General features: G+C 42.7%; 1 protein-coding gene across 1 annotated transcript; it reads left to right on the plus strand.

Moving 5' to 3' along the window:
* Positions 1-4,487: 4,487 nt before the first annotated feature.
* wnt9a (wingless-type MMTV integration site family, member 9A) lies at positions 4,488-24,313 on the plus strand. Its single transcript, XM_062404351.1, has 4 exons — positions 4,488-4,638; positions 16,491-16,750; positions 16,868-17,130; positions 19,923-24,313. The coding sequence occupies exons 1-4, from the start codon at positions 4,547-4,549 to the stop codon at positions 20,463-20,465; spliced, it is 1,158 nt and encodes a 385-aa protein (XP_062260335.1). The 5' UTR covers positions 4,488-4,546; the 3' UTR covers positions 20,466-24,313.
* The last annotated feature ends 1,468 nt before the right edge of the window (positions 24,314-25,781 follow it).

The following is a 25,781-nucleotide window of genomic DNA, read 5'->3' on the forward strand; positions in this document are numbered from 1 at the left end:
TTCCAATAAAGTTTGACCTTGTCAAGACTTTTTTGAGAATTTCGCTCCAGCAAACCACCAAACCATAAATTTCACCTTGCATTGATGGTATTACGTGTTTCCTCCCATAGTTATACAGCAGCAGCTTAGATGTGCCTCCTTAAACACTCAAGAACAGACAAGCCACGACATGCTCACACGCAATTTGGCTCAAGTGTGTCATAACACTTCACTAGAAAATGTGCGCGGACTATAGGTTACATGCCACAAATAAAGCACTGGGATTAAGTTCCTCTGTATTTTTGATAGCAAGGTGCTTCTACTTTAAACTGCAACTACTGTTTTGGTTTCTGCACACGAAGTGAAAGGAGACGCGTTTAGGCAAGAGCTCTTTGTATTGCATCTTAATTTGGTGACTTTCTTGTTGGGATTTCATTTTTTTTGCACCTTGCCCTCCTTCTTTAATCTCCTTTAATCTCCATTGACTTTTGAAGACATGGTAAAACCAGGGGAAGGAGGCTGACGGTGGTTGTAGTGAGGCTTTTAAAAGACAACAGCTACCTCTCCTGCCCCCGAAGACAGACTTTTCCTGAGCAGTCCTGAGAAATGCTGCACATGTTGCACCCCGACGCCTGAAACAGCAGAGTGGCGCAGACGCACCGTCAGCCTCCAAACCTAAGCCACAAATTATGTCTGGTACATGGAAAAGATCATGTGGCTCTGCAGCGGAGTAGGGGTGATGAGAACGTTGAGTTTGGTGGTAACTGGGTTGGGATTGGATGGATATGATTTACATTCCTCTCCAGGGATATGATATCAAGACAAGGTCAGACCAAGGCTAATACATAAGACTCCAAGAAGATGGAATGATGAATCTAAACTTTGCTCTTGTATAAAATACAACCCACATTTTTTTGCTTAACATTCATTGAGATAAAATCTGTCTTGTTTTAAATTAATCACACATCTTTGTGGATCGCTTAATCATTGAAACGTTATAAAATGCATTTTAGGACATTGCTCATTTTAAGGAAAATACCTTCAACTCCATCAAGTCCTACAGCACATTCCACCTCATTTAAATAGTCAGTGCACAGACTAACCTCAATGCCCAGAGGAACCTCATTGTAATTGCGAAGAAATGTAACACTGCAGGCTAACGCTCTAATCTGAACTGGGTATTCCAGTCACACATGGAGCAGAAGCAAGTTGACTTTCCTCAAGGGTGACTTTCTCATGGATACCTGATATGTCTGTGTTCAGGGCGATCTGTCATATTTACATCCAAAATGCTTTATTTTTCACTTGCATTTGCATGGTAGAGAATCTGAGAGGCACAAAATGGTAGCTGAAGGTAAGGTATCTTCAACAGCAGGGAAAGAAGCACTCCTGACAGCCTAAAGAGATTAGTGTCCATTACCAAACAAATTTCTACTACCACCTACAACACTCATGACAGCCCTCAGTCCAACCCTCACAGGAGTAAAAAACACGCTTTTGTTCCCATTCCCTCGACACCATGTGAACAAGCTCTGTTTTCTCAGTTGCCGGGTCTGAGGAGAGGGGGCGAGAGGGTTTCAAGAAGGGTGTGGGAATCAATTATCCCACTCAAGAGACATGCAGGACCAGTGGGTATTGCATGGGATTAGCGTCCATTCTTGTCATGTACTGACAAACCCTCCCGCTGATCTCCTTAAAACCAGGTGTTATTAAGAAGCAAGGCCCTTACTGGGGGCCGATAAGCTTTTGAATAACTGCCCTTTGGGAATGACTGACAGGCTTATAATGTTGAAAAAGCACATTCCTGGGCTTTCATGTGCTCACCTGTGTTCATGCTAAAATGATATCAGGCACCAAAAGGGAAATCATGCAAAGAGCAAATGTGTAAGACTTGTAAACTCAGCTGTGACTGGTTTGCCCAATCCTCTACGCAAATATGTATCTATGATTCCGCCTGGAAACAGTTGAGAAGCATTTTGTTTACATATGAAATTTAAAAGGAAGAGTTTGACATTTTTGGGAAATTCACTAAATTGCCTTCTGGCAGAGAGTTCGAAGAAAGGACTGGCTCTATATAACTATTTCTAATATGAAGCTACACCCAGAAGCATTTTAGCTAAGCTTAACATAAACACTAGAAACACAGGGAGACAGGCCAAGTAGTTATGTTCGAAGATAACGGAGAAACACCAGCAGCACTACGGATAAATAAACAGCTTGTTTGTTTAATCCACAGAAATGATTGTATAAATTTAACAAACAATGTACAAAGTATAAATTAGTGAGTTTTAGGGCTATAAACAGGTGGACCTTCTAACAATCTGACAGCTTCAGTCAAGATGTTTACCACTTTAGAATTTATAAAAATATGGATGACGTGTCTCTCTTTACTTTGGTCCATGTCCCATTTGCTAACATGGAGGAGACAGGATTCATGACCCATTCTGCAGCCAGCCACCAGGGGGTGACCTATACGATTTGGCTTTACTTTTGGGGAACGTTCATGTTGTCAATCTTTTATATGCAGTCTATTGTTTACCCCTGTTTCCAGTCTTAGTGCTAAGCTAAGCTTATTGGCCACTGGCTATAGCCTTATATTTTCCGCTTGAGCTACAAGCCATTCAACCACTTTCAAGGAACTGGCCGGGGAGATGTTTATGGGAACGATCATCAGAGATCCCTTTTCATGTGAAACACGCCACTGTAATCATCACGCCTGCACACTTTAATCTCCTATTGTGTGTTGCTGTATTGCTTACACACAGTAAGTAGAAACTTGGCTGCGTGTGAAGCCACTTGGCCCGTCTGGGGCTGTTTGTGATCTGCGGCAAACGGCCTGGATATTGTTTGAGATCGGGAATGAATAGACCTCATACTGAATCCTGGCACGGGAGCACTCTCCAGGTACAGCTGAGAAAACCTGGACTCTTCCCAACTTCAGATACCTCTCCCTCCGCATGTGCCAGAAATCTAGGTGTGTACGGACACAAAAGATGTCACATACGAGCGTGGCCACTGAGTTTACACAGGAGTTAGGTCGGGTTGTCCCCGACTAAAGACATTCTGTGCTGGGAAACAGTTTGTTGGTATTCATTACAAACAGGAGATCAACTTTTGTCAACAAATCTATGACTGAAATCTGTAAATATCACTGTCAAGCATTGCAATTTTAACATCTGCTAAGTCTTAAAATAATAAATTAAAAGTGAAAAAACTTAGAATTAGCCAGAGTTTAATCCAACAAGTGTGTGATTTATGATTGTTTGTATTTTACAAACTTTCATCTTGATAAAACAAATAAGTCAATTCTTTTTTCAGGTGGCACATTGGAAAAGATTTTCTTTGACAATAGCAGAACTTTTTAGTAAACTCAAAATCTTACGCAATGGATATGCGTAGGTTGAGTAAATATTTTTTCAAGAGCAGACCTGTCAAAAGGTTCAGATTTCCCGACCAGTTTGCCAATTGATTTATGTTGCTCAATATGATATTTTGCAAAGTGATTAAAGGTTTTTGCCTTCAGTTCTCATTCGTGTGGAATCGCCTCAAGTTATATTGGCGGACTAATTTTCTTTCTTCCATGTGAACTGCAGCTGAACTCATCTCAGCGCATGTGGTTTGGAAGAACTCTCGCAGGAGGCAAGACCAGACTGATATTTCACTTAACAGACAATCTCTGACCAGAATCTTCGACACTGCAGCTTGTGATATATTGTTGACAGATGAAGTCAACACAGGCGCAGGTTGAACTTTATATATTTCCATTTGTTGCACAAGTGGTGGAAGAATTATCCAGATACTTTATCTAAGTGAAAGTGGAGATATAAAATAACATATATTCAAAATCTTACTTACTGTGGGAGCAACATTTTTTTTTTCTACATGTGGTATTAAAAGTGCTGGCCATGCAGAAAAATGGCCCACGAGTACTTAATGTCATTGGCTTGTTATTACTGATGCATCCGCACATTTTACTTTTGCAAATTGAGTTTAGTTCATTCTAAAACAATGCATCATATTCTATTAATTCATCTACGTTTTTATATGTGACAGCTTAACTGTCCTCAAACCTCACCTTTAGAAGATGTTATTAACCTGCAATACATGAAGCATATACACACAAACAGTCTGAGCCAGTTATGGAAACTTAGCTACATTCCTATAGGGCAAACCAAGTAGACTGGTGTTGCTTCATTATGCTACTTGTCCAGTCAATCAAGCCGAATGAATGAAAGCTGGATTTTCTTGAAATAAACTCTATCACACAGTGAAAGGCCTCACATTGACCTCAGTCTGGTGTAGTGCCCGAAAACACCCACATGCCAATCATAAATCACAGATGATTTATATTTATCTGAAAGTGAATTGTGAATCAGTTCAGCTCTCCACCCCCTCCTCTCTCTCTCTCTCTCTCTCTCTCTCTCTCTCTCTCTCCCTCTCTCTCTCCCTGTGCTGATGGGAGGAGCAGTGCAGCGCCTCTCTCTATAAGAAGTGTTGAACATTGAGCACAGGATTTTACACAGCTACTCAGGAGAAACGAAATGATCTGCCCTGGAGCCGCAGCAAAATGCTGGATGGACACCTACTCCTGGGATGGTTATCATTCACAGTTATAGTGCATCTTCTCCACTTGCCTGGACCAGCCGCAGCATATTTCGGGTAAGGACTGACATTAAGACACAGATGATTGCATGTGATTGGTTGATTGGTTCCTGAATTACAAAGCCGGTAACAACTTTTTCACTTTTAACTCTTTAAACGTTCCAAATTGTGACGTATTTTCTTAAATCTTCCCTACTTTCTTGAAAGACAAACAACAGGCATTTATTAAAGGCACGTTTTAACCTTTTAGTCTCTGCGGGTCAGTGCGGTGCCACTTGGCAGCGGTTTCGCAGCGTGCAGCGGCCTAACAGCTGGGCGCTGCAGCAGGTTGTCTGCACATGACTTGGCCTCGCGAAAGCTGCTGACTGTTCCTTTTTCTGTGAAAGGCAGTGCCAGAAAGTATCTATAACTGTAGCCTATTGACACAACATATATTAAAGGTAGATGGTTCCAGTTCTTTCCCCTTGACAAGTGAGCCGGCGTGCCCCGTGGAACAGCCCTGGCACGTTTGACTGGCAGGTAGCGGGTCGTCCGATTATTGTGCTCAGAGTAAAATCCTATCCTTAAGTCGACTCTGAAAACAGCCGTGCAGAAAAAGGTGAGTGTATTTGCCCCAGACTCCACAGCTGGTAACAATAAAGCGATCCGACTGAACTGAACTGGTGGTGGCCGAAACGTCTGCTCAGCTTGCACAGAAAATTCCCCCATCCAGCATAAACATATCATACAACTCCGGCGGGGGTTTTTCTGCTGCCTCCATCAAGTTTAAAAAACACTTTGGAACACGTGTTGGGGAATTAATCTTAAGTTTTTTTTTTCTTTTTTCTTCAGCTTTTCATGAATCATGTCATATAACATAATAGTGTTTAATTTAGACATAGCACCGGGGTGTAGATTTCTAAAAGTTATTCCCAGGAAACGCCTTGGATTCTAGGTGTAGCCCACTATGACCTCCTCCTCTTCAGAGTGGCACTGAACTCCAGTCTGTCTGCCCACATGAGGTGCTCCCGTCAGTTTTACTTTCTGTCTGACAACAGTCTCGGCACAGGGAGGCCAAGGTCACTCAGATGAGGTCAGCCAATGTTTCACCTGGAGGGGGAGGGGGGGGGGGGGACTGTACATTTAAAACTGTCAGAGTGGTATCGTGTACTTAACAGAAGCAGCCTCTTTCCCCAGTGCATCGGTGTTGATGGGTGTTGTTAGTGAAGCGCAAGGAGACAAATGGCTGTATGCGGAGTGATGACACTCGAGGACTTTCCAGCAGAGTCAGATTTATAGGTATGGGTGTTGAGCAGGATCCAGGAGTGTTAGGTGATCTGGGAGACCTGTTGTGAACCTGTAAGAGAGCACTGTCCCCTGAGGGCCCCCTAACACCGGTGTGTCAGACCTGCCCACCAGTTGACAAGGGTCTAACTTTCTTCAGGTTATTTTTTTTTAAAAGGGCGGTCAAAACACACAAGGACTCTAGACATCAAACTGTGTGAATAAACCAGATCATTCGTAGCTACACCCAGTTTCTCACATCTCTGGGTAAATGTTGTTCTCTTGGGTGTTGCACCAAAGTGTTGGCACTCATCTTTGGAAACTGGGTGATGCAAACATGCTGTGTGGCACCTGTAATAGCTCTGCATGCTGGAAACATCACAGCCCTTCACAGCGAAACGTCATCATCTGTAATGCTCGTGCATATACGAAGTTCTTTCTCCGTCCAGGCCTCTGTCTTTGGTTTCAATGCAGCTCCAAAGTTGCGTTAGATGAACAACCAACAATCCTCAATCTCTGTTTCTGTCTTCCTCCCTGCTGCAGTGTCAACCTTGGCAGGCAGTTTGTATTACAGTTGTTGTGCCAAATTGGCGCTCACACTGGCCTTAATGGTCCTAATGGTAATGCATATTTACTTATTCAGTTAGCACTTGTTGTCATTTTTCCCGTCTGGTCTCTATCTGTGGCCTGTGCAGCGCAGGGACGACATGTGGAATCACGATACTCCCGACTTGCGGTTCCGCAGAGAGGGGAATGTGATTGAGTGTCAGTGAATGATTTGCAGTTGAGGAGCCCGGAGCGTTTACTGAAAGAGCCTGCACAGGTGACACAGATACAAAATGTGACTGCCCTGCGGCCAACTTCCCAGAAACTCGACACCGGTGACTCTCCGGCACAGTCCCGCGCGGCTTTGACTGCGGCGCATACAAACACAAACCTGTTCAAATAAATATTCCATGAGCACAAGGCATCCTAGGGCCTCCTGGGTACTGATTTACTCAAAATAGAGGGTCAATGTTGCATACCCAATTTCCAAAGTGCGGTGGAGCGTAAGTGTAACATAAACACAATCTCTCGTGCCCATAGTCTGCGCAGGCCGAGGGTGGGGTGGGATTCCTGGCGTAGTCGAGCACTCGCTTAAATTGTCATCCTTTGCCACAAGAATGTGAACGCTCATTTTCTCTCCCTCAGCCTGTTGTGGCAGGTGCTGGTTCTGCTAAATCCGTTATCATTAGAGTTTAGACGGGAGATGTTCGTCCGGCTTTCTCTACCTGACTTCAGGGCTGAGCCGGAGCACCTCGAGGAGATCTGGGGTAAAAGCTGGAAGGAGGAAGGAAATGATTTGTTTTCTCAGTTGACCCCATCACAGCTGAGAGTGCAGTCTGACAACTCTTGTTGAAAAGTTTGGTTTCGGTAAAAAGGCATGTCATTCTGTGGTCTAGTAAACTGAGATGAATGTTAGTCCTAACACTGAGTCAAGAGTTTTTTTTATTTCACTCATTTGCGACATATACAGGAAGGTTGCCCACAGACACGCAACTAGAATTGACCAATCACTGAGGCACCACAGCGTCCGGAGAAAGCTCCTATTGAGGTTATTTTTTTTATGACAAATATCCCAAAACACTGTGTGATCAGTCTGATCCCGAGGAGCTGGTGTCCTTTCAGATACTTCTCTAGTTTCCAGCGCTCCATTAAGTGAGGCAGCGCGCCAAAAACAACAGGATAACAAATGGGATGTGTGTAAATTTACTGATGGGGGCTGATTCCTCTTTTCAGTACGCAGCTGTAAATGGATTTTATCACCGCGCCGAATTAGTTCCTGGTGTGTATCAAACAGCGGAGTGTTTTAAAGCTTTTTAAAGCAGCCTCGTTTCTTCAGCGCAGCCCTGAAATGTTACAAGTTGTTTTTTTAAGCGGCTCTGTGTAAACATGTCCTTTGGTTCCCTTCTCTCACTACCCCCCCCCCCCCCCCCCTGTCTTCTGGTTTGCCTGCCTCATGTGCGTGCCGGCATCCCTACAGTGGTTTGTGGGGAGCTGCTGGGTGATTACCACTCATTAGGAGCAGCAGAGTTAGCGCGGACTCAGGCCGGCGTTGCCTGGCAGACAGTGGTGGCGGGCGTCTCATTACCAGGCCTTAAGGACTGATTAGCCCTGACGTGCAGCAGGGCGGGGAGCGCCATTGATAGAGGGATTTCCCAACTTCATAGGATATCCTGTGGCCCCAGCCACACCTCATAGGGTATCATTTTACCAAGAGCCCAGAAGATAGGATTCTCTCAGCAATGGTGCTGCGACCTTGCAGCGTGGTGAGATCATGCAAACCTGCAGGCTTAGACAACAGACCTATGAAAAGACGCAGGCTTGTTTTCTTTATATTTCTGTTTGATATATCCAGTTTTTGAGCTAAGCCGAGCTTTGCTTTGAGTGCTCTGCTCGCTGACATCTGTCTGCAGAAGCCTGCTGTTCCCATGGATGCCACCGGGTGGTGCAGTGTCTTCTGGGTGTGCAGGACGATCCTCAATCAGCACTTTTCAACCTTTATGTGTAACAGAAGGAGAGTGGGAAATGAAATGTGAAAACATCAAATCCAAAGGCAGCCAAGTATGCTTATTTGTGGTCAACAGACCTGACATGTTCAAAGTGTGTTCGCTTACAGAGCAAAAATTCACCTCTGTGCACAGAGCAGTATAAAACACTGATTGATGCATAGTGTTACGGTTTACTTTACACATTAAATCATCAGAAAGGTTTGTTATGAAGGTTAGAGTCTCTGTAGAGGGTTGATGTGGAATCATATTGTGTAATAAAAGGATTTCACTGAATAAATATGAAGAAGAGATGTTTTTTTTAAATGTGTTTGGCCTGCTCACATCACAACACAGTGCTTATAGTTCTGGTCCCATCAGTATGCCGACATTATAGATTATTTTAAAGGACAACAGACACTCAGTCCCTCCAGTCAGCTGTGAACATGGTCGGTGGATAGTGAGAGATATGGGAGGGAAACTCCCATTAAAGGAAACTCGTGTTGGCCAAACTGCACGCATGATGATCTTTGCAGATGGAGCTGGAGACATGGGTAATTTGCAAAAACAGGAAAACGAATATAGACTCAAGATACTTTCAGCGGTCGGACATCGATGAGATGATGCTCGTTAGCCAGACCGCCGTGTCCTGTGTTTTCCATTCTTGACCACAGCCGAGTTCTCTCTGCCTGGTTATGTTGGGACAGGAGAGACATGGTACTTGACATTTCCACATGTCGAGAAACTCAAGGAGACGTTTGCAATTGAATGAGTTCAATTTTGCAGCAGCCAACATTAAATATAGGTCTTGAGTCTCATGCACCTGTTTGCAGAGATGTTTGATTTAAAAAAGACTGAGCGGAAGTTTCACCATGATTGCACCTATAATTCACTTCATCTTACATGAAGATGATGTAATGGGAGCCTCGACTGACACACACTTATATAAGAAGGCAACAGCTGTATGGTTATCAGGTAAAGGATGTTTGATATGTGCTGATATGAATAGAACATAGGGCAGAAAGAATACATGGGGTAATATGGAAATTTGAATCTCAAACATCTCAAAAATAGAAACAAAATTATCTATCTATTATCTATTACTAATTCACAGATAACCATCAACCAAATCCAGTATCAGTCATGCTCTAGGTTTGCCCCTAAAGGCCCAATTATCCCTAAGCCCCGAGCAATAGTTTGAGATTGGACAGATTCAGACTGACATGGATGTGTCTGGACATGAAGTTCTCTGCTGCAATCAGCCCTGGAGGAGTTTGAGTGCCGTGTCAAAAATTAACCATTTGCACGACATTAGTTTCTGCTGCTGTTGGCTTGTCAAGAATCAAAATTACTGTCACGGCTTAAAAACAGTAAGTTCTGCATGTGCATGTGAGTTCTGTAGGTTTTTTAAGGAATAAATCGAATAAACGCAGCCAATTGCAGGTACTGAGGCATGAGCGGTTCAAAAACAGCCACTGTTTTGTTTTGAAATTTGTGGTTTGACTCCGTGTGCTTGGTTTATTTCGAGAAGTTCCTCCCCCCCCCAAGTGCTGCAGGACAAACCTGTCCTTTCCAGTCTCTGAACACATGCAAATATCCACTGTTTAGAAATGCACAAAGTTTACAGCTCACCCCCCAAACAGCCGTAGTCTGGGTCTTGTGTCAACATGTGGGAAACCGGTGAGAGTGGAGTACAGTATGTGTGCCTGAACGTGTTTGGTGCGTCGGTGCGCTGGTACAGGGCTGCTCTGTGCCATGGCGTAGGCTAGAACAGGGGAGTCATGAGGCCACCGCTGCGCGCCCAATCTGTGCCAGTCACAAAGTGACTATAACTGAGCTGCTGACCTTAGAAGCCTTGAGTTCTCACATAGCAGTTAAACCTCTTACCTTGCACCACACTCACTTTCCCAAACCCGGGTCCCGTAGTCCCTGCTGCTCAGCTACCAGCGCTCGCTTTCATGGCTATGGATTAAAAAATTAGGTTGAACAGTAACTTTCTCGCCTGCTTTTGTTGTGAGTCGAAAAAGCAAGAGCTTTCTCTGTTGAGTGAGAAAACACAGATTTATAAGAAACTGTGTCCAATGCATCATATCGTTCTCAAGAGAGGACATGTCCAGGAACTTGACCCCATCACTTAATTAGTGGGAGTAGTCTGACGCAGGCTCCGTGGGTTGTAAGTGACCAGAAGGGACGGCAGATGACACATCTCTGGGTCATATCCTGTTAAGTCATACACGATAGCGGACTTTCCCCCTTCACAGTGCTTCTAAACATTGCTTGACATTCCCACTGTGCAGAAAGGCTCATTAGTCAACTAATAATGACTTACTAAGTCCCCGGGCCCGTACCACTTTGTTTTCAAAGTCGTTTTGTCATGTTACTGTACTGTGTCAGTCACAGCTTGTAGGAGAAGTCACAACACCCAGTGCTTTCAACCAGCCACTAATCTTATCTTAGCCTCATACATAATCGTTTACTCTTTGCCCTATTTCTGGCTTTAATGAGTTGAAGAATGAACAGTGTCACTATGGAGAAAACGTCTGACTTCTGAGCAGGGTGGTTTTTTCCGTGTTCCCCTGGATAAACTTCTCAGAGGTGTGCTATAGCCTGGAGGCCTTTAGTACCAGAGAGCCGCTGGACACTGATTCATGGTTTCTTCAAATATTAAAGCTGCGGAGAACATTGTCAGCCATAGTCAGAGTGGGCCAGAGGGAGAACACCACACAGACTCGCATTCCTACAACCTCTGGCATGGCCTGGGCCGTGGTACACCAGATGGGACCATGGCAGGGTGGTCTGAAGTTCATCCAACATTTCTTAGAAAAACAAAAGTCACTTCCACCCCTCCCCAAAAACGAGCATTTTAAGTGCTGTGAAAGCAGGTTGAAAAAAATTGAATGAGAGAACAGCAGAGTTTGATTTCCTACAAAAACTCCATGTTTGACTTAATGCATAATACTTAGATGTTTTCCTCCTTAAACCTTCAGGTGAGCAGAGTAGTTTGTCTTTTGTCAGTCAAACTGTTCCCGGACACATGCTCATGTCCGTCTCTGTCTCGTGTAGGTTACATTCACAGAGCGGAGGTTTTGTCTAGAGGAGCCTTTGTTTTGAGCCAACAGCTGGTCGGAATGATTGGCATTCGTTTAGAGTAATTGACCAGTGGGAATAGGGGCTGTTCAGAGAAGAAGAGGAGGAGGGGGAAAAGAAGGAGAGCGAGGGAGGAGGAGGAGGAGGGGTGGTGGTTGCGATCTAGGAGACACCAGACCACACAACCTGCAAGTTCAGGCTCATGGAGAAACTGGGGCTTTTGTTGCTCCTTCTGCTCGGGCGCGTTCAGCCACGACTGACTGTCGTAGGTGTTGACTTAAGGTTGTAAGTGCTCATATGCACATGCATGCACCCTCACATAGACACACACACGCACATGCACACATGTGCATATGGCAACTGCACACGCAAACCGAGCCAGCACCTGTTAAGTCTGGTGGGGTGGAAATGATAAACAGACACTGTCTGAAAAACATGAAAACATTTGCTGCTTTGCTGTGTTCATGACTTTCTGGCTGTTTGAAAACGAACGAGTCCAAGAGGAAAGGTTGCTTGGGTAACATATTGTAGTATTATAGGATAAAATTATATTTTAACGGCTGGAACTTCAAAAAGAGATTTTGCCTTGGAAATGTCAAATTATTAAATTTGACATCATATTGGACTTTTTGCTTCCTTGTATGAATAGTTGAAAATCAAAACCACCAACGTATTATCCATTATCATTATTTCAGGGTCAGGTCACATTAACAGTTTTCTAGATTTTAAGTTGACAGTTTCAGTCTCCCCCCCCCCAAAAAAAACCTAACCCTAACCTGCAGGAACAATTTTTATACAAAGATATAAAACACCAACACAAGTACCTATTTCTTTGTTGGTAAGGTTTAGTGCAGAACTTAGTAATAAAGGACAGTGAGTGTATGAATATCACAATAAGAACAACATCTAGGCCAAGAAAGTTAAAGCAAGATCGATCATGTGTTAATTCAACTGTTATTTCCCTTCTTGACTCTTTGCACACAAATCGGTGGAGCACAATGAGATTCAGCAGCTAAGTGTAACATCCAGGACAGTAATGTAAAGCCAGAGAAGGACCGATGACGGCCAAGTTAAGTGCTAGTCAATGATTCTCCTGAGAGATTGACTCCATGGCCCCGCTATGTGAAATGAGGCATTTTCACTCAACCTGCCTCATTGGAAAATGTATATAAAGTAAATATCACAGGCGATGGGAGGCGCTGACAGGTCGAGAGAAAGGACCAAACAAACGTCAGCGTTACTAAGTGAAGGACAGTGGAGGAGGCGCAGCGTGCGAGTGGGTTGGTGATATCTGCGAGAGCATGTGTGTGGAGGCAAGTGTGTGAATGGAAAGGAAAGCTGAGCAAACATCAGCCAGAATCCCACCTCACGTAGGATAATAAGGAGTTTTTATATGTTGGTGCTGGGGTCCACGTGTAACTGGGGTTGCTGTGCCGACACCTCAAACACAAACACCCACAGAAAATGGTCCATGATATGAAAACACAAAGTTACATGGTATTACTTTCTGATTCTGCATGGGTGAGATACTGCGGAGGCGCCTGTGCACACGTGGTTATTTTATAGTTTATATAATTTCTTAATGCCTTATAGATCAGTTAGGGAGTTGCCAGGTTGAGGAAATCCCATTGGATTGTGTTTATTCTTTGTATACATCAAGGTGTTCTTAATGTTTGTGTAATAATGGAGGAGTCAATGGATAGACAATTCATCAAAGTGGCAAGCCCAATGTTTTTCTGATTAATAACTTATAACTGATCCAACAAATCCTTTAGTCACAGATTATAAATCCTTGTAAAATGTTTTTCCTTGTTAGAAAGTGGGGCTGCACATTTTTAAATCATTGCGCTTCACTGCTTTGTCAGAAATTACATTTGTAAATTGTTTCCATTTTACCACATAAAAGTGTTTATGGTCGAAACACAATACTAATAACTTCCACTTGACCAAAAATTTCAAGTTCAGATTTGCGATGATTTTTTCCGATTCAACCACTGCTGTGTTTTTCAGTTCTGTTTTCCTCTAAGAGAAGTTGAATGAGTTCATTGTTCTGCAAACAGCACAGTGATATTCTGGAATGTGTGACCCTATGATGTGACAACAGGGCTCCCAGTCGTACATCCACCGAAAATAGCATCTTTAATCGTCTGCAGATTTGAATTAAAGAGGCAGGATTTACATCCAAACCTGCACTTAGTGGAGAGAAGAGAATAAATACCATCACACTGTGTATCTGTGATAGTTAGTGACCGGCTCTGCCACAACAGTGGAAACATAAACAAGAGCAAATAGTGTCTCCTCAGAAGGCGTGAAGAAGTGTTTCTCCGCTCTCAAATCTCTCCCTCTCCACACTTGGCCCTCTGGCTTTCTGTGCAACCAGCCAGAAATATGCCTTTGTGCAAAAAAAAAAAATAAGCTGCATAGACAGTAGCAGAGCGATCAGTGTCGTGTCATCTTTGGCCTCGCTCCAGCTGCGCTCAGACCAGCTTTTTGTCTCCGCCAGGCAGACGTCACACAGTCGGTTGAGGCCTGTCACTCGAACCTGCCTTTGTTTTGGCAGGCATGTGGGCTTTTAGCAGATTTGACGCTGATACGTGCTACTAGCCATGTCTGACAGAGGCCTGTGTGCGTCATGTTGTTGGTGTCGAGGGAAAACACATTTTAGACTAATATTTGTAGATCTACAGATGTCCACATTAGTGAACCGTTTCCTGGTTTGGTGCGGATTTGAAAAGTACCTTGAATTTTTCTGGGAGTCTGTTGTTTCAAATGGACTTTAGGCGGGTTCTCCACGTGGCGCCATCATTCATTCCCCGGTTGCTTGCTTACCAGAGAAATGTTGTGGAACGACTGTCAGTCACATGTAACCTACTGGGTCAGCTTGAATTGTTTGCTTTGGCACTTTGCACACGTTTCCTTGGCGTTGTTAGCGCAGCGGTTTTTAACAAAGCATGAAACAATTAAATGGAAAATTATTCAGAGAGGGACATTTTGCATTGTGTGTGCGCTTCTCCCTCCACCTCAAACCATACATTTTATTTTCTTTAAGTGTTTTGGGAGAACAATCTCCATCAAGGCACGGCTTGCCAGGTTTCCATTTGGAAATTCATAGCTGTCAGAGGATTTAAAGAAAGGCCGACACGCTTTGTAAAGAGGAAACCATTTGACCCAATCCGAAAGCAAATCCTGACGCCTCCTCTTTGATTCGAGCGCTCAGATTCTCGACCGGGCGGCGAGCGCGCTGCAAAGACAATATCGCGTCACATATGTGAACTATTAAGTCCATCGGTATGAAACTGAAGACTCGAAGGGAAACATTTCAGTCAGTTATTGGACTTAATAAAACAAATCTCTTGTTGGAGAACTCCCGCGACCTTCTGCGAGCGGCTGAAGTGAACGTGAGTGGTGACAGAATCTCCTGCGCAAAGCAGCCATGAAGTAATGTACTGTAAGTAAAGTAGATCACCGATCAACACTTCTGGTGCATTTACTAGACTGGTGTGGGAATTCAGCAGCTGCTCCACACCTTTACATAAATACCATCGAGTCACTTCTTTTGCACCCTCGACTGTTTGAACGAACGAGCCAGGTTTGCTGTCACAGTCGTGTTTTTTATTTAGTTGGCTATATAGACACTTCTCACACTCATGAAGGGATGGACTGCAGTCCCATGCCAATGCATTTTTTATATTATAATAAACAGGACTTTTTGTATTCATTTCAAATAGTTAGCATAAGACGTATGCAAACTCAAAATGTTTCCTAGGTCTTTTCATGTTCTGTAATAGTGAGACATTCGCAACAAAGATCCAGGTTTTAACCTTTGCTTTACAAGGATGAAAATCACAACAACCCAGGACAGATGTAGAAGGTCAACATGCTGTGTTTCCTCCATGTGGCATTAAGCCAGGAGTCAATCCCTGGACCAAAGTGTCCTTTAAACGTCCAGAGTCTGTCTGCAGAGACGCGTTGGCCCGAGGACTTTTGTGACTTCTGTAAATCCATTTATTCTTCAGTTTCACTTTAAGGGTGTAAAGGAGGCCAGAAATTACACATAATGAACAACTACGGTGCCAATCCTGTCAGTTGGTGCGACCAAAATGGTCACAGGCTGACAGTCGTGTCCCCTGTGTGTGTTTATGAAAGTAATGCTCTGTTTTCCCCATCACAACCTCAGAACACTGGTCGTCTATTTTGCCAGCAAAGTGGCAGTTCCCGCTTTGTGTGTTATATGTGCTTCCCTTAAATAAACTGAGGAAAGGAGCGCACGTCCACCACATGTTCTCTATACCATGTTTAGAAGTGAAGCTTCTGCTTGTTATATTTCAAATGGATTCCAGCTTTAAGACCCTGAATACTGGACTTTTGTTATGGGGATTCTATAATGAGCGTGTAAATCCCACTGTGTGATCCATGTTTAAATCTACACAACTGAGTGACACCCCCCCCCCCCCCCCCCCCCCCCCCCACGGGATATGATGTAAATATTAGACCAAGTATCCGCTGGCTACTGTTTCACTTGCATGTGGTGTGACTGTCACGGTCGCTCCATGCCATTGTTTGAAATATGCCCCCATACTAGCAGAATGAGGTATCAGTCATAATGTACAAATCATAATCTTCACAACAGTGTGGGCAGTGAGCCGCTGGTTCTGAGACTTGATCGAGAGACAAAACAGTGTCTGTAATGTCATGGAAAGAAAGAACTCTTCCACCTCTGCTGAGAATTTGCTCTATACACAGACACACCTGCGCTAGTGGTTGATCTCAATCTCAAATGTTGAATTCCCCTGAACATTAACCACTGAACAGCTGAATTCATTGGAACATTAACCAAACTTTTGAGCATTATATTCCCCAGCTGTGCCTCCCAAGCTATTTATGTAGTATATCTTTGCAACGCTTTGTAAGTTGTTTATCCAGGAAGCTCAGCATCCGGAACTTTATTAGATACTTTATCAAGATGGATCCACTCCCTCCCTGTGGGCTGTTTGAACTGACCGGCCTCTGTCTGTGTTCTCTTTCCTCCAGGTTGACAGGTAATGAACCGTTGTCTATCCTGCCACTGAACTCTCTCCCAGAGGAAAGCATGGGCAGGGCCCACTACAAGCTGTGCGACCGGCTCAAACTGGAAAAGAAGCAGCGCAGGATGTGCAGACGAGACCCGGGCGTGGCGGAGACCCTGAGAGAGGCCATCACCATGAGCGCCCTAGAATGCCAGTATCAATTTCGCTTTGAGAGGTGGAACTGCACCTTAGAGGGGCGCCACCGCGCCAATATACTAAAGAGAGGTATGGGCAGATGAAAATGTAATTTCAGAGTTAAAGCATAAATGGCACTCCAAACGTAAAGCTCATACTTCTTCCTAATTTCGCCTTTGTCTCTCTCTGCTCTTTATGCGTCTGTAGGATTTAAAGAGACAGGCTTCCTGTATGCCATCTCCTCAGCGGGTCTAACCCATGCGATGGCCAAAGCTTGCAGCGCAGGACGCATGGAGCGCTGCACGTGTGACGAGGCCCCGGACTTGGAAAATCGCAAGGCATGGCAGTGGGGAGGCTGCGGAGACAACCTCAAATACGCCAACAAGTTTGTCAAGGACTTCCTTGGCAAACGCTCCAATAAGGACCTACGCGCACGCGTGGACATGCATAACACAAATGTGGGCATGAAGGTAAGGTCGATTTTATTAAATATTAAGCCAGGGCATTTTAAGACAAACACATGGCAAGTGATTTAACTAAAACTAACCACAGCCTCTTGTTTAACTTTATAGCTCTAGATTCATAACTGGGGTTTTAAAAGTAAAAGAGGCGGAAGAGGAAAGAATAGACAAAAAGGCAAACAAACCTTCTCGGATGTTGGGTGTTTTTTACGGGAAAGCAGGTGGTGTGGAGCTGGAAGGGGGAGTGGAATTTGGCACCATCCACTGATTGGATGCATTAGGGAGACGGAAGGTATTTTCTTTTGTTACAGTGCACAGCTACGGGGTTTTGGCTTCGTGGCCCCTGTGTTGTTGGCAATGGTGTGTGCTACCTTCCTAGTATTCAATCACAAACAGAGAACGTGAAAGACTGCTGATGACCACAGTGTACTGTGTTGCTAAAGAGTTTTCTGTTGGGATTTGAGAGAAGCTAAAACTGAAGGGAATATTGGACTTGACTCATGGGAACCGATGGCTTAATCTATACCAGGGACAGAAAGTCAGAATTTCTCTTGATTCTGTCCATTGATGCTTCATTTGTCTTTTGTGAGTGCACCAACTTACGGATGTGCCATAGTAAATTGTTGGTTTACCCCCCATTTCTATAAATGCTCCATTCAACCCATCATTGATTATCATAGTTCGTCTGTACCTTTGACTGCATGAGTATTTCTTCTTTTAAACTTTTACTTAATTCAAGTGGGGCAGACAAATATTATCAGGGATGTTTGAAATGAGTCACATCCTAGAGAAAGAAAAATGATTACTCAATAATTACAACCGTCACCTTATTCTGCCTTTGAGTAATAGTTTTCACAAGTGAAACCAAACATGCACGGCCGAGTCTAACCAGGACACAATAATAAAGAAACCAATTCAAACAGGGCCAGAGTTCACTTAGAGTCGCAGACAATATTTGAACAGAAATGTCGTTCACATGAATCGGCTGCACTGTGGGAAAACTGCGATAATACAATACTGTCTGCACACCGTGCAACTATGTGGACAAACAGCAGCATGAAGGGCCAATTCATTGTGAGCCTTGTCCCGGATATAAAGTGCTACCGTATCTGTGATTCTGCTTTTGTACTGCTGGACTTTAAACATCACGGTGCTGTTAAAGGTCCGCTGTCCAAGACAAAACACTGTCCAAAAAACGTAGTCAGTAGAAAGACCTCAGAAGAATTGAATATGCCCACAGCAGAACGATTCTGATAGAATTACTCAATTGACATCTCAGGAGACTGAAACTCCAGAAGAACAACTATTCAGTTCTAAATCATCGTCATTAAAGCTGTGGAAAAAAGAAACAGATTTAAGGTAATTGATAGTGTAAATTTGACAAAATGTAAAAGTGTTCATTTGTCAATATTTGGTTTTGTCTCTCTGATTAGATAGGCACCTACTCTAGCCTGTGCTCTGGCACAATTCAGCCATTGTTTGTGGTGAGCAAATATGGGTTTTTTCATCTTAAAATATAATCACAAGTAAAATAAAAAGAAGGAACTGGTCTTAATCCGTCAAGCCAAAACAAACGAAAGGTCTGGAAGCTTTTACTTTTACTCGGCTTTTCTCAGAGGGTAGCCATTTTCATGTTGGCTTTCAAAGTGAATTATGGCAGAGGCACACTTCCCAAATGTTAGGAGACACAAAACTCTCCCTAAAGAGCAATGCAGGCTCTTCCTTTTCGACTTGGCTCTCCAAAATCCAATCTATCTGGAGAGTTCTATTTCTGATATAAGACATTTTTAGGGTTAGGGCTAATTTTTGTGGTGATTTACACACTACGTGAGGTGTACCACATTCATTCAGGATGATTTCCCATATGGAGGACAAAACTGGAATGTGCAAGGCTCTGCATCCCCAATATTTTAAAAGCTGACCTACCCAATTTTCTTAACCTGCTGGAGTGATGAATATGCACAGTGTAAGAAAATAACTGCCGGTGCTATCCAAGTCCCTTCAAAGACAACATGTTATAGAGATTGATTTTTTTGAACGCCCTCTGCTTTCCACATTGTGGTTTATGCTTAAGTGAAACTCAAGCGGTCAAGACGCTTAAAAAAAATCGTGTAGTGGTCTTTTACGCTGATAATCTTCATGTTTTGTTTGCAATTATATATGATTTTCAATAAGAGATGACTTTCTTTGCTATTATTTTCTCTTTCAGAATGTTGGCATGACTTAATCTCTGTTATTATGTAAATAGTAGACTAAGAAAATGGGTTGATCAATTTACCCTAACCTTAACTACTAATCCCTAACCCTGGGTTTAGAAAACAAATGAACAGTCAAAGCACAAGATCAGTGCCCAGCACTTGGCTTCCTGAATGTTTCGTCTATATGTGGTTGCTTTCAAGCTATTTCCTCCCCTCACTTATCATAATAACAGTAATTGAGTTTAATCAAAACGACATCCATGGTTCATCATAACACAATCATCCCTCCCACCCGCTATTATTCACTGACTTTTATATATGAAGCCTCACACAAAATGTTGTATTGTTCTCTTTTAGTTCAAAAGCAATAAGCTCTAGGGCCTCAGATTCTCCCCTTTTATTATGATATTAAAAACAACATTATATCAATTTTCTTCCTCAACTAGTGCTTTATATCCCTTATAATCTACTTATGAGCATATTTGGGTAATTTGGCTCTTTGAACAGCTGCTTACTAAACAAAAGCTCATTAAACTATAGCTTTCATTATATACCTTCAGTGATTCTTATGGTTTAATGCTCATTGCTTTGCCTCCGAACCAGGTAATCAAGGCTGGAGTGGAGACCACCTGCAAATGCCACGGCGTCTCTGGCTCCTGCACCGTCCAGACCTGCTGGCGACAGCTCCAGCCCTTCCACGAGATCGGCAAGCAGCTGAAGCAGCGCTACGAGACGTCTGTCAAAGTTGGCAGCTCCACCAACGAGGCCACTGGGGAGGGAGAGATCTCCACAGGACGGAGCCAGCAGCAGCAACAGCAGCAACAGCAGCAGCAGCAGCAGCAGCAGCAACAGCAGCCGCAACAGCCACTGCCCCTGCCTGGCCTAAACGATCAGATCCCTCGCACTATGGACCTGCTCCACATCGAGGACTCGCCCAGTTTCTGTAGACCCAGCAAGTACTCGTCGGGTACAGCAGCCCGCAAGTGCTACAAGGATAAGAACTGCGAAGCAATCTGCTGCGGGCGAGGCCACAACACTCAAAGTAGGGAGGTGACCAGGCCCTGCCAGTGCCAGGTGCGCTGGTGCTGCTACGTCGAATGCAAGCAGTGCACACAGAGAGAAGAGGTGTATACCTGCAAAGGGTAAACCAGTAGCCTGTCAGTCCCAGTGGAGCAAGTCAAAGATGGTCACATTGAAGAGGAGTGGTTGTTTTGTTCTCAAACAAGGTTTTGCTTCCACTGTCAGAACAGTGTCTGAACAAACAAATAGGAGCGAGCCGATGGAGAAGCAATAAGCACTTTGAGGGATTTCGGTGGGTGGGGGTTCAGAGGTCCTGTGTCCCCTGTGTCTGGGGTTTGCAAAATTAAAAACCTCCTCAGACAACTGGGTCAACATCTCAAGCTTTTTGTCACAGTGTTGCCTTGAAAAGATATAGCTTTTATTTTCCTAATACAAAAAATCCATTGCAATTTCACTCGAGAAAACAGACTGAAAAAACAAAGTAGCAATCCAGTTCAAGGACATTAACACCAACAGACTGATTCCTGGGGCCCAGCCCCAAGAAGAAGGGTGTGTATGTTTGTCTGTGTGTTCGTCAATTTTTACATTTGTGTGTATGTGAGAATGTGATAGATAACAAAAGGGGTGGGGGGTTGGAATGACGACTTTTATGGCAATGAAAACCATATTCAGAGACTGCGAAAATAAGACAGGGTGTAAGATGTACTCTACACGCACATATCTACACTAACACATATTTTGTGTTTGCATATGTTTGTACATAAATTCAGTTTTATTGTAATTATATATACAAGCCACTTATCTAACTATGTTAAAACAAACCACTAACCACACAAATGTATGTTGTTTGTGTGCTTTCACTCGTTTTAATTTTCTTGATTCATGTTGACAAGGCCCTTTGGAAAGCAGCACACCTCTGTTTTCTTGCTGTGGATAATTTATAGATCCTTTGGGACTACTCCTTCACAGGAAGAATAAGAAAAATCTATTTTTTTGTAAGATAATATGAAGTTGTTAGTAAATTCATAAAATAAAAAACTAAACCAGAAAGTTTAGGCTAATCTCGGCCTTGAGCAAACCAGTGTCCAGGGAATTACTTAAACCACTATGACTATTTGGATAAAATAGAGAGAAATAGTGCAAATATGAACAATTTCCAAGTTGGAGATGACAATGGCCTTCTTATTATAGCCAACACCATTGCAGCAGGTGATCACTTGACCAGCGAGCGGTCCATGTGGGACTTAGATCAAAAGTTGTGGAGCTCTGCAGAGCTTAAATCTACTTAAAAGGACTTTCTTTTTTGTTAAACTTTGAATACTTTGAAGTTGTAAAGAAAACTGTGGAAAACTAGAGGAATGTAGCCCCCCTCCCATTTCACATCCTTCTTTCTTCTTTAGCTGCCACAGATTGATTGAGCCATATTCAACATGTAGATGTGTCGTATGTACAGCAGAACCTGCTCGGGCCAGTCCAAACAGTATGGGGTAACTGCAGAATTGCTCAACACAATACATGTTGTGCAACTAGAGACATTTCAAAGTTGATATGTTGCCAAACGAACGTGTGTCTTTCTTACTATGATGATTGATACCACTTTCATGTCTGCTTGGTGAATATAAAGCTATAGGTAGCAGCCAATTAGCTTAGTTTACAATTAAGGAACATAAACAAACAACTCATACTCATGAAAAAAGATTTTGCTGTTTCAAACAATGTAATTCTCACCGCCCACATACTTCCATGCGTCCTATACATTGGCATGGTTATTTAGCAATACATCCACTAGAGGGCATTGCAGAGTCGAGTTTATCAAAACAACAACAAGCATGTCGCAGGTGGAGGAGGTTGTGATAATATACATTTATACTGTTCTTCCCTCTGCATACGCCATAGTTTCGTACCAACTCGCAAAGTCCCTCCCAAAAAAGTTCTGCCATTGTGAAAATGTCTTTCTGTGTAATGCTCATCTTGTTTAAACTATTGGCTGCAGAAGGTTTTGACTGTACTCATATATGAATCTACCATTGACCATAACTGAGCCTTATAAGGCAATGTCCTGTAAAACTACAACGTATTACTTAGGTTTACTTTATTTACAATTTAAACAAATGTGTGAGCTCTACAAGATGTTTCCCGCCATTCCCACTCTTTATGCTAGGCTAAGCTAACTGGCTGCTAGCTGTATTTTCGTAATAACCTGACGAATGCAATAGTGGCACTTCTTTTTCATACAAATCTAAGGATCGAAGGAAATAGGATTATTTCTCCCAAAGTTTCCAAGAATTTCAAAGACATTACCATCAAGTCGAAGGTTTAATTTTACCAGAAAGGCCTCTGCACTCACAAATGCTGACAATGTTTCATTATTTTCTCAGAAAATTATGTTATATGCTATAAGATATACAACCTTAGATGCCTTGTTTTCAATGGGTGTGAATTAACTACTGAGTGAGGGACCCAGCTTTGTATTATAGCGCCATTCACGCACTGAAGCCCTTTTAAAGTATTTAAAGGTCTGTATTTATAGATACAGTGCAGTGCAGACTTGTTTTTGGAAATTGTAAATAAAAAAGTTTTTTTTCTCCTGTGGTATAGAGACAAAAGTGAGGCACATGTTCATCTCTCACAAGCAATTGAAACAGAAATTGAGAAACTTTGACAAGAAGTTAACAGATTGTACAGCAATCTAGCATTATGCCAAACATCCTTAAAAATGGCTAAACAGCTGGATTAGTGTTTAAAGATGATTATCACGATATCTGAAATCAAACCATCATCCCCTACGGCAAAATAACGCTTCAGGAAACAAGCCTCGCTTAGCTTATTTGTCCTGAAGAGGTGAATTCCAAGCATTTTGATATGAGGAGGCATGCCAAATAAAGACTGGTCAAAACATATACATAGAACTTTGCACGCTACATGGAAACCATAATAGCTATGCAGAGGCTCGAAGCATAAATGCCTGCTTCCCACAGCTTCTGGTGTGTGCACTCTCCACACACACACTAACACGCACATACACACTCCGCTCCTCACTCTACTATTGAATGGATTCAAAACAGGCATGACAGGAATACCAATTGCACACTGAGTGCATTTTTAGTTTGTTTATAGATTGTACATAGGACAAAAATCTCTCCTGGGGAGCATGATGCAGCAGCCAGTTGGTTTTTAGTCGTCACAGTCGTCCATATTCTCAAATCCAAAACTCTGCACTGTTTAGTCGTCAGTGGATCATGTAAAAAATTCTATTTTGTAGAGAAAAAAAAAAGATAAATTATTTTTAAATATATTATGAGCATGTGTTTAGTGTAAATAACGTCAAAGTCTAAATTGATTTTATATCCTGTATTTTTTACTGTGTTTTCCTTTTGGGTGTTTGTTCTTTTTGGGGTGGAGGCTTCAAGAAGCAGTGTAACTTTGAACATATTTCCTGTCATATCTCAACGTTTGCTGTTATCTAAGCACTAACAAATCCTGACAAATTCACAATCAACTCCCCTCAAGTTTTCTTTCATTCACACAATCATGAGACATTACTGTAAGTATTCAAACTAATTCAACACTCACCAACAATATTATATTTTGTGAGAAGACTGGCTCTGTAATGTTGGCCATGTCGTATAGCATCACCTGATCATGTTGACGATCACATCAGTGTGGACTGGTTTATACTCACCTTTGGATCACTTTACGTGTACATGTACCTTTTGTTAGGATTTGTGCTGTGCTGGTAAAGGAAAGATACAAACACATCACCCTTTGTGGTGATACTACACCAACAAAGCTTTGTCCATGTTCACTTATTCATGTCTTATGGGAACCCTAAATTATTTTTCCTCTACCTCATGTGTATAGCTTGTAGGTATAAACAGATCACAAATGACTGGTAAGAATGTATTTAAGTTATTTAACATCTTTGTATAACAAAGGCGAAAAATCTCTGAAATAATAAATGAATTTTTAAATTATATGATGTGTGGTTTCATTCTTCAGGGGCCCAATGGTCTTTCGTTAGCATATAACGTATTTAACGAGACCTGTGTATTGCTTGAACAATTATTGAGTCATTATAGTTGAAAGTCATTCAATTGAATAAACGTTCAATTCATTCTGCTTCTAGGTTTCTTGACAAGGTGATCACTAGAGGGTTTTAAATATATGTAGGAATATATGAAAACGATTACTCAAAACATTATCAGCCGATGCGTACTTTAAGATCATGCATATTTCCTTAAAAATGAACACTTTGAATAAAGTGGGTGTAACTCAGTAGTTGGGGTATGCATATATTGCATTGTTGTCAATTTGATCCAAGGGTCCTGTCATTTATCAAAGTTTTGGAGGGTAAGACAATGTCAATGAATCCCATGAAGCCCATAATAGATTGCTCCTAAAGGTTATGGCAGCATATTGCACCTGCAGGGCATTGTGAGTGTGAAGGAGAGGCTAACATATAAATAAAATAATAATAATAAGTCAGTTTCTTCTCTACGATAATGTATTTGCACATTTTAGACCAAAACATAAAACCCAAACAGTTTCACTGAGAGACTAAATCAACTTCTAAAACACAGTCACTGAGGGTTTTCCCCTTTGCTACAACAGCAGATGGGTTGGGAAGGAAATGGAAACTGACCAGAAGGTCTTCAGTTCATATCCCTAGTCTGCTGGGAGGGTGTCTGAGGCCCACCTTTTGATAGAAGAGCAGTAACTGAAGCACAAAGGCCTTCCTGCTATGTAATCAGATATCATTGTTGAGGTTAAGTGTTTACAGGAATCTGATCCAGACATTGTTGGATTTAACAGTTTCAGGCAGGATCCCCCTCAAGTTGCTATGACAGTTTATATTGATTTAGTGTAAAGTGATTAGCCAGGCCTCAGTCAGAGTACACACCGTGCCGCAATGGCAGTGATGTTTTTGCTTCAATGTCAAACAAAGTTACAATGAAACTAATTAGTGCGAGATATAAACATTTCTGTTTTGGATTTACACTGTTGAGACACACGTAGGTGCTGGACAATTACCCTTGAGAAACTCCTATTATTTCAACAGGCTCTATTCCCTTGCGAAGCCGAACGCAGATTTCAGGGAGTTTTCTCTCTCAACAATCTTGCAAATATCTTGCGACCTCATCATACGAGGCTTCGTGCTCCACTAATCCAGGAGAGGGAGTTTTGTGATCTCAGGCGGAGAATGGGAGCTTCATGTCCGGTTTGCGAAAAACAAAACAATTACAGCGTGTATCTGTTCTTATACCTAAAACAGCAATCAGAAAGCCCATGATATCCCTGACACGTGTAGCTAAATCAGCCGTGCAGGAGTAGCACCCTCCTGGTGTTAGCTATTCCTCCCCTGGGTCCGAGCTGCTTTGCGCTGAGAAACTGAGAGGCTTTAATGGGCCGCGCTTGCTGGACTCCTAACTTCCTGCCCTGTAC

Source organism: Platichthys flesus, chromosome 14 (genome assembly GCF_949316205.1).
Source record: "Platichthys flesus chromosome 14, fPlaFle2.1, whole genome shotgun sequence".
In the NCBI taxonomy this organism is placed as follows: Eukaryota; Metazoa; Chordata; class Actinopteri; order Pleuronectiformes; family Pleuronectidae; genus Platichthys; species Platichthys flesus.